Consider the following 10,110-nt stretch of genomic DNA (forward strand, 5'->3'; position numbering starts at 1 on the left):
GCTGCCTCCTGCATGCCCCCTACTGGGGATCAAGCCTGCAACCGGAGCAAGTGCCCTTGACCGGAATCAAATCCAGGACCCTTCAGTCCGCAGGCTGATGCTCTATCCACTGAGCCAAACCGGCTAGGGCATGAAATCGTTTTAATGGTGAGTCACTTTATGGTCCTTTGGGTCTTGAAAATTTGGGAAATCACGTATGGTACAGAAGCATCCTCTTAATCAGAACATGCATGGACCAGAAAAGCCCGTTCTCTGATATTGCACTCTAACAGACACTGTGAAAGAGGAAGCGTGGCCAGGGCAAAACATTTCCTCTTTTTATAAACCTTGAACTGAGTTTGTCCCTCACCAATTACATAGGGTCCCTCGGGTCTCAGAACTTTCCACCAGCCATTAGGTCTCTATGGCGATGCACCTGGCCTCCGAACCGGAGCACAGGTGACAAGGAGGAGGCCGGCCCCGGGAGACGCGGTGGGGAAGGTCTGGCTGCAGAAAACCACGCAGGGTCTTCTTGAGCTTCTGGAACTGACTGCCCAGACTGGTCGGAGCCCCGGGCAGGCCTGCCCTCACTGCCCACCTGTCCAGCTTTGGAGGCGGGGTGCTTTCCATGGGTGTCCAGGCGGGGACGGCGGGCTCCCTCTGGGACCCCACTTCCGCTGATGCTGAAGTATCGCCCTCTTGCGCCCTCAGAGGCCATGACTCAGGTGAAGGGAGCCCATGTTGCCCAGCCCTGTGGTCTCATGCAGCCCTTCAGCATCCCGGTTCAAATCACACTCCAGGGCGGCCGGCGGCGCCAGGGAAGGTGAGTCACCACCAGGACCCCCCACACTGTAAGGGGAACCCTGCCGCACAAGTGGCTAGTCTGGCTACGTCCTCCGAGGGTGCCCACTTGTTGTGCTTCCCAGGGGACCCCGGAGGCGTCCCCGGCAGCGCTGACTAGTGTGGGCTGCATCCTTTCTCCAGGTTGCAAGTTCTTGGAGGCCGGTGCCCTTTCAGACTCATCTCTGGCTCCCCAGCTCTAGATCATGGCCCAGCACAGAGGTGGTGCTGGGTGGAGTGAGAAATGAGGAAATTACTACCGGCATTTGGTCCCATGGTTGGAGCATGCTTCGGCCTTGGAGTCACAGGCCGGGGTTCAAATCCCAAATCCCACCAGCTCCACCCCTTAACCAGCTGGACGATTGTGATGTCTGTGGGCAAGTCACTTAATTTCTCTCTGCCTCACCCCCTGTGGATGAAATGGGCATAGTAATAGGGGATAGTAATCGTTGCTGCATGCCTTAGCATGCTCTCTACATGATGCCATCATACTGTCTATACTTTTAGCCATTGTTATTAACCACCTTAAGGGGGGAAGTGAGATAACTTACTTCTTTAAAGATTTTTAAATTGATTTATTTAGAGAGAGAGAAAGGCCGAGGGAGAGAGAGAGAGAGAGAAAGAAACAGCAATGTGAGAGTGAAACATTGCTTGGCTGCCTTCTGCATGCCTCCGACCAGGGAATCAAGCCTGCAACCTGGATATGTCCCCTGACCAGGAACTGAACTAGCAACCTTTCAGTATGCAGGAAGACTCCCAACCCACTGAGCAACACTGGCCAGAACTCTTCTTTTTTTTTTCTTAGACCCTCACCCAAGGGTATTTTTTCCCCCACTGATTTCTAGAGAGAGTGGAAGGGAGAGAGGAGGAAGAGAGAGAGAAATATCCCCCGAACGTGCCCCCATCAGGGCTGGGAACCTGCAACCAAGGTATGTGCCCGGGAATCAAACCAGAGACCCTTGGATTTGTGGGCCAATGCTCTAAGTACTGAGAAAACCCTGCCAGAGCCAGGGCACTTCTTAAAGGGAGAAAGTGAGATATTTAAGGTGTCCTGAGGACCTCTTTTCTCCCCAGGGGAATGCAAAGCAGAGGGGCTGTGAGTCTTAAGCTTCACTCCCCCTGCCTGTCCCTGGGTTTGGGGCAGAGGAAATCAGAAGTGGGCACCAAAGTTTAGAGAAGAGCAATGCCGGAGAGTGTTTGAGGAATGGGAGATTCAAAGCTTCCCAGCCTACTCCTGGGAGGGGTACAGTTCACTCTAGCCAAAAACCTGGGTGATTTGTTAGTGGTTGAAGTAGAGTTGGGAGCTGAGGAAGTGGAAACAGTAAACATCACCACGGTCATCACATTACCCACATCCGTCACCCTCTAATTACACTCAAGGGTATTTGAGAGAGAGAATGCAAGAGAGTGAGATATCGGGGTTTGACGGATGTGGGAGGTTGGGGGAGGAAGGAAGACAGACCAAAGAGGAAAGAGATAGAGGCAAAAACACTTGTCTCTTAGAAATGAACTAGTGCTTTTGTGAAAAGACAATTAAAGTGAATCACTGTATGGCAGACAATCAAACAGTAAACTTGCAATGGAACAAGTACTTAACATAATTAACCAGATAGAAGAGCAGTTGTGTCCTCCCGGAAGCAATACAGTATCCTATATTCATTTCTGAAATGCACAATTGGATTATTGCTCTCTCCTCTTACCAAACTTGATGAACCACGTTGACTTAAAACCTCATTTCCTGTTTCAAAAGAAGTTATTAAATAATTACAAAAATAGAAGGGTAGCAACAATTACCCAAATCTCTTCTGCAACATAAATAAATTACAGGGAAATATTACTTTAACATAACACAATGCTTAGAAATTCCATACACATGTGAAACTAGTGTCAGATGAATTATCAAGCTTTGATGAGCCACAGCTTCTTTCTAAGGAACACGTTTTGCGCATGTTATAATGTTGGAGGGAGTGGCTGCTGGCATCTGCAGGGATCACAGCCAGATGAGCATGTTCAAGGGCTTTGAAACTGAGTTTGCTTCAGGCTAAGCCAGAAGGCACCTGTAGTATCAGGAGTGTGAGAGTCAGTTCTGTCTGCAGGGGAGACAGCAGAAAGGGGGTGGGTACTGCCTTGACTGAATAAAACACCTCCTGGTAACACACTGGTTACAAGTGGATATGTATTGCTGGCAAAAAAGGAGTAAAAGTTCTGTTTACTCATCTCTGGCTAGAGAGCAAAATTAGATCATTCTTAAGTGCTTTGAGGTCCTTGGATGAAAGGTGCTTATAAATACCACAACAGTAATTACAGGGCTGTTTATGATCTCAGAAAACTTATTCAACAATAAGGAAATGATTGAGGAAATTATGGGGTCCTGGCTGGTGTTGCTAAGTGGTTAGAGCGTTGGTCCGAGAACCAAAGTGTTGCTGGTTCGATTCCAGGTCAAGGGCATATGCCTGGTTGTGGGTTCACTCCTTGGCCATGGTCAGGGCACGAGTTGATGTGTCTCTCTCACATCAATCTTTCTCCCCCTCTCTTCCTTTCACTCTATCTAAAAATCAATGGAAAAAAATATCCTTGGGTGAGGATTAACAACAACAACAAAATTATGGCATATCCTATTGTTGGAATATTATTATGTAGCCAATAGAAGAGTTACAAAGCATTGCTGCTGACATATTATTATGTTAAGTGAAAAAAACAAGATTAAATTTTTTTTCCAGTGTTTAAAATAATATAGAGGAGGGGAATGGCCCACTAAGTGAACAGTAGAATTGTGGGTGATATTTATTTTCTATTTTTTCAAATTTTATAAAACGAACATTACTTTCATAAATTCTTTGACATTTGTTGAGGCTTTCTTTATGGCTCAGTTGGTGGTTAGGTCTCGTAAATGTTCCATATATGTTTGAGAAGAATATATATTCCATGGAGCCTGAATCTCTACCATTATAGCTGCGTTTGTTTAGCTTAATATTTTGTTAAGCCTCTTAAAATGGAATTACCTCTGGGACTCAACTGCCTTGTGAGAGGGAACAGCTAATCAGGGAAACTGATCACAGGAAGTGGTGGGACTAAGGCAAACGGGAGAACACGCTCCTGTCCACAGGGGCAGCCTCTGCTCTGCGTGGCTGGCTGTTCATAGGCAGGAATGTGGACCTTGTGATGCAAAAAATATTTTCAGGGGGAATGTGCAATAATCCTGAAAGATAAGCAAGTTCATAACATTTATTTACATAAAACAAAAGCTACTTTTACAGGTAATTCTTTTCTAACCATTGATTAAACAGGTCTCCAAAGACTTCTACCAGGTAGCATTCCTTAGTTTTGTTTGTTACATTCAAGAAAAAAATTTATAACACACCATGTTAGCATGTTTAGATAGACTTTTCACCAAGTTCTGAACATGGGATCTCACTGTATTGCGTGGGACCTGCTCACAACCCTTAGGGAGGAGCAGATGGGATCATCCCTCCACCCCCCAAGGGTTGGTAAATGTTCCAACTTCTTTAGAACTGTCTCTTCCCCACTTCCTCCAAAGGACAGCCATTTCTACCTCAGGGAGGAAGAGAAATACAGACCACAATGGTGGAGACCCACCAGATGAGCACAAGAAGCTGCCGTCCAGTGCTGGGGAGGACCGAGCCATGCTGCTAGGGTTCACAATGATGGGCTTCTCAGTTCTAATGTTCTTCTTGTTTGGAATAACCATCCTAAAGCCTTTCATGCTCAGGTAAGAAATGGAGAAAGATAGACTCAGAATTTCCAGTTCAGATCAGTTACAGGCACAGTGGTGGAGAGGCGGGGGCTGGCTTTGGTTCCTGCAGCCCTTCTGACCGTGGTCTGGGACAGGGATGACAGACTCATTTGCTCCTCTCTCAGTGCTGGGAAGCAGCTGGGTGTGGAGCAAGAGGTGGTAAGAAAGTGAAAGACATTTCTTGTCTGCTCCCCAACTCCAATCTCAAAAATACTTCCAACAACGAATCCACAAATTAGTCATGTAGGTAATAAATCCTTCCCTTAACATGCAGATATCCTAGGGAAGGCTTAATTTAAGCCTTCTACATGAGCACAATACAAGTTTTTGAGTCTGAGTTTTTTGAGTTGGATAATGTCTACCTGGCACATAGTAGTTGCTCAGTAAATATGAGTCCCCTTTCTTTTCTTTTAATTAGTTTCCTTATTAGATACATGTAATAATAGTTACCATTATTAAATATATAATACTATAGGCCTGGTGCACGAAATTCTTGCACCGGGTTGGGTCCCTAGGCCTGGCCGGTGATCTGGGCTGGGCCGACTGGGGCCTTCCAGCTGCTGGCCAGGGTCTTCCTTCATTCCTCGCTGCTCCCCAGTGGTCAGCACACATCATAGCGAGTGATTGAACTTCCGGTTGAACTCCCAAGGGGATAATTTGCATATTAGGCTTTTAGATATAGATACGACAAATATACTGTTTTATTCTATTTAAAGCTAGAGCAAACCCATGATGGAAGGAAGCATTATTTTAATTTTATAAATGAAAAAGCTGAGGCTCAGAAAAGCCAAGTAACTTGCCTAAGGCAACAAAGCCAGGAAAGAATCTGTTTGTCATTCTGACATAAAGACTTCTGACCTCCTAAGACTTAAGCTTGCTGCAATGAGGGGACGGGGGGTGGGCGTTTTGATTAGGGCAGGACAGGCGCTGTTTAAATTTGGAGAATGGCTCACATAACATGAAGTGCTTTGGGGGCGGGCCGCCCTGGGAATGCAAGGGCCATGGGGAATGAAAAGGCAGGTCTAGAAGTTCAGTGAAAAGGGGTCACAGAAAAGGAATTTTTAAGATTCATCTCCCGCCATTCCGGTATTAACATTATTCAGGCAATAATGTGGAGGTGACCATCCACCAGAGTGCACAGTCCACTCTTAGAAGGCTCCCAGGGGGATTTTCTACCTGGTATGAGCGCCAGAGAATCTGTTCTGCTCTTGGTCAACCTACTTGTTTTAACTCAACGGACACCAGGCATCCTATATCTGGTTGTGTTGCTTTTGTTGCTTTTGCTGCTAAGAAGCTCAAAGTCAAATTTGTCCATTTCCCATAATTATAAGGGATCTTAGGATCTGCGGGTCACATGTTTGCAGCTCACTCTTGACTTCATTCTAGCTTTCTACTTTCCTTTTCCTGTTACTCCACTTTATATCTACCTATATATATAATTTCTACCTAATCTGCATTACATATGTAAACTATGTAATATCTATGTAAATGGAATAAATATGTGTGTGCACGTGTGTGTGTGTTTGTGTGCATTGCAGGTTAGAATATTTTTTAAAAATGTGATATATTTGGGAGATGGTTTGAGGATACCACCTGCAAATTGGCACCAAGCTGTTGCTCATATTTAAAATTTACTTTCTAAGCATTTCTGGAAATTGTTTAAAGGAATTTAGGGAGTGCTTATCTCTCCCTTGCCTTGAAATCTTATGCCACCAGAGATAAGTTTCACACCCTAATGGGTGATAGTTACACCTATGCTCACTCCCTTATACTCACATTCCTCAAATGATGGATTGTGCTTATTTGTAAACAAATACACACACAATGCTATTGAAAGAACAGGCTAATTTTTTTTAGTCCTAAATACACCCCTGGTTCCACCTGGGCTCATGCATAGGAAAGAATATCCTGCTTTCTATATTGGAGCTTCTTGAAATCTTCGAGGAAGGTTCAAGTCATACTTCATCTATCACATAGTGAGCATTTAGAGCTTAAGTTCTAACTAACACAGATAAGCATATAACTATAAACAGTTAAAGATGCCTCATCTAAATAAGTATAGAAATTAATTTTGTGTAAAAGCAGGCCAATGCTAAACCTGCAAGAGAACCTTTCCATTTTTGTATTTTCACTTGCCCAATATTTTACTGTTGTAGGCCACATTCAGTAATTTTTTAAAAATTCCCTGGGCCTTAAGATCATGTTAAATTGCATCATGTGTCTCAGGTTTGTTATATTAATAAAGCGAAATGATGACTGATGGTCAAAGATCGTAATGGGAGTGCACTGGTACAGCTAGCTAAACAATGCCTTTCAAATAGTCTGACTTAGGGTTTGCTACTCTAACTCCTTGTTATTAAGGCACCAGGAAATAAACACAGGGACCCACCTGGAGGTGAGTGTGAGGATGCATGAGGAGCTGCTCCTATACATTCAAAACATATCCTCTTACCCTCACTTGTTCTCTACTTAGTTCATACATATATGTCCATTCTCTTCAACCTCACCTCAGTCTTCACAGGAATTTTATCTACCACTTCTCATTGCACCTATGACATTCTGTGTTTGTCACACATACCCAAATTCTCAAGGAATGTTTTCCAAATAAAATTTAATTCAGCACAACACTTACCGAGCCTTCACTATGTGGGAGGCATTGTGCTTTAGGCTTTGAGGAACATAAAGATGAATAGCATGTAGGTCCCGACCTCAAGGAATTACTGACAGCAAAAGCACAGTGAGTTTCCAGTGAGAGATTGCTTGCACGATTTCCATCGCCTCTTTGGAAGTAGAGCAGGTAAATGGAATTGTGCTTTGTTACCAGAACTTTTGGAGGCTGTGTTGACTAAGAGCCCTATGGTTGGACTTCTTCCAAAGGGTGCATTTTAGGATGATGAGGCATTATGATATGATTTCTTTGAATATATTTTTGTTGACTTCAGGGAGGAAGGGAGAGGGAGAGAGATATAGAAACATCAGTGATTAGAATCATTGATCAGCTGCCTCCTGCATGCCCACACTGGGGATTGAGCCCGCAACCCGGACATATGCCCTGACCGGGAGTCGAACCATGACCTCCTGGTTCAGAGGTCGACGCTCAACCACTGACTGAGCCACACCAGTTGGGCAGACAATACAATTTCTGAATGTGGATCTTGTTGGTTGCAGTACTTAGGGTAATATTGATCAAAGTATGGTTCTCCAAATACATGTATCTTAAAACTGTTAAATAGATTCCTGGGCTTCAACTCAGATAAACTGAACCTGAATCTCTGGGACTGAAGCATAGAATCCACATTTTAAAAAAATATATATACTTTTATTTCAGAGAGGAAGGGAGAGGGAGAGATAGAAACATCAATGATGAGAGAGAATCATTGATTGGCTGCCTCCTGCACACCCCACACTGGGGACTGAACTCTCAACCCAGACACGTGCCCTGACAGGGAATCGAACCATGATGTCCTGGTTCATAGGTTGATTGATGCTCAACCATTGAGCCATGCCTGCCAGGCTGGAATCCACATTTTAACAAGCTCTTCATTCTAACAAATTCACTCAGGTGATTCTGAAGTTTGAAAACCATTGATGTAAGGGTTGGTGTAGTGAGAAATATGCCAGGAGGGTCCTAATTGAGAAGGGACTTGGAAATTTGCTGCTATTTATTCCCTGTCTTTGTGTCCTCATTGTGTGCCTTCTATGATGGTCCTACATTACCCGAAATAGACAAATGCCTCAGGTTAGCACATTAGAAATATAAAACTAAGTTTTCTAGAGGGTGAAGATCATGATTTTATTTTTTTCCAAATTGAAGCACTCAGAGAGAAGAAGCGAACTGCACTGTTATCCACACACGTATCACGGATGATGGGATGGACTGCGCTTTCGCCTGTGGTGTGGACTGCCAAGGTCAGGGCAAGTACCCCTGTCTTCAGGTGTTGGTGAACCTCACCCATTCGGGCCAGAAAGCTCTCCTACATTATAATGAAGAGGCTGTCCAGATAAATTCCAAGGTGATATTCTAATGAAAAAGTTCTAAATACAGCAATCCTTCCATGCCAGACTGTCACCAGCACGGTGCAGTACCCTGGGCCACCTCTAGGGATACATCTGTTTCCTTCCAGTGAATGTTTTGTAGTGGTCAAATCAGGATAAATGAAGCAAAAAGCATTCTTGGAGGGAAAATGGGGTAAATAGAAAGGGGAGAGATTTCAATTTCATAAATTGGTGTCTAGAATTTATAGGCTGAGCCAATGACCAGAGTCATTTCTGGGCAGTCTTACTTTTGGAGGTCCCACTCCTTATTTTATCACAATCCACCTTAAATCAAGCAAGTAACTTTTCTTTGAAGAAAATATGTTTTTATTCATTTAAGACTGAGGAAGGAAGGAGAGAGAGATAGAAACATCAATGATGAGAGAGAATCATTGATCGGCTGCCTCCTGCACACTCCCCACTGGGGATCAAGCCTGCAACCCAGGCATGTGCCCTGACTGGGAATCGAACCGTGACCTCCTGGTTCATGGGTCAACACTCAACCACTGAGCTACACTGGCTAGGTGCAAGTAATTTTTCTTATCAGAGAAATTTAAAGGATTATTATAATTTTGATTTTATTTATTTTTGTTAATCCTCACCTGGAGATATTTTTTTCTATTGGTTTTTAGAGAGTGGAAGGGAGGGGTAAAGAGAAATAGAGAGGGAGAAAAACATTGATGAGAGACACATGGATTGGTTGCCTCCAGCACATGTCCTGATTAGGGCTGAGGATCAAAATTGCAACCCAGGCATGTGCCCTTGATTGGAAATCAAACCTTTTACCCTTTGGTGCATGGGCCGATGCTCTAACCATTGAGAAGTACTGGCCAGGGCAATTTTGATTTAATAAGTTGTTCAATTGGTTCAGATGATTTAAAGTGTACCTTTACACCTAACAAAGTTGAGTTAGATTAGTTGACACCTTACATTTCGTTTGTCTTCACTTAATCACTAATTTTGATCTGATGGTTTGTTTTCTATTTCGGATGTAGTAATTTTTAAGGTCTCAAACATTTTTAAAGGCCATTGGCACAGTGCTCGGAGTGCCAAGTGGGTGTGGTAATAAACCCCAAGCTTTTTTTTTTTTTTTAAATCAGCTGATAGAGAGGTCCCTTATCCACTGGCTCTGCCTCCCAGGAAACAGAGCCCAGGTGGGGCCCCGCTGTGTGGGCCCAGGACAAAAGCCTCAATATGCTAATCCGTTAGGGAGAGATTTTACTGCAGGACATCAAGACAAAGACAATAGAGGGATCAGTAGGTGTTGAAAGCACATAGAGCTCAATAAATATTTGTTGAATTGACAAATGGATTGACTTACTGTCCAGGAAGAGGCTGAGGACCTGCATGTCAGGAGCGTGGTCCTTATGAAGTTGGCCATGGTCTCTTCTGCAGTGTCTTTTTTTAAAAATTAAATCTTTATTGTTCCGATTATTACAGTTGTTCCTCTTTTTTCCCCCCATAGCTCCCCTCCACCCAGTTCCCACCCCACCCTCTGCCCT

At 44.0% G+C, this 10,110-nt stretch overlaps 1 protein-coding gene across 1 annotated transcript in view; it reads left to right on the forward strand.

Annotated features, from left to right (window-relative positions):
• The first annotated feature begins 740 nt into the window (after window positions 1–740).
• The window catches only part of KCNMB3 (potassium channel subfamily M regulatory beta subunit 3), an 18,404-nt gene continuing 9,034 nt past the window's right edge, over window positions 741–10,110 (forward strand). The window contains exons 1-3 of the mRNA XM_005883013.2: window positions 741–802; window positions 4,358–4,549; window positions 8,388–8,586. Of these exons, the coding sequence (XP_005883075.1) occupies window positions 741–802; window positions 4,358–4,549; window positions 8,388–8,586 (453 nt within the window). The remainder of the gene's footprint in view (window positions 803–4,357; window positions 4,550–8,387; window positions 8,587–10,110) is intronic.

The sequence above is a fragment of the Myotis brandtii genome, unplaced genomic scaffold, assembly GCF_000412655.1.
Source record: "Myotis brandtii unplaced genomic scaffold, ASM41265v1 scaffold751, whole genome shotgun sequence".
NCBI classification, from domain to species: domain Eukaryota; kingdom Metazoa; phylum Chordata; class Mammalia; order Chiroptera; family Vespertilionidae; genus Myotis; species Myotis brandtii.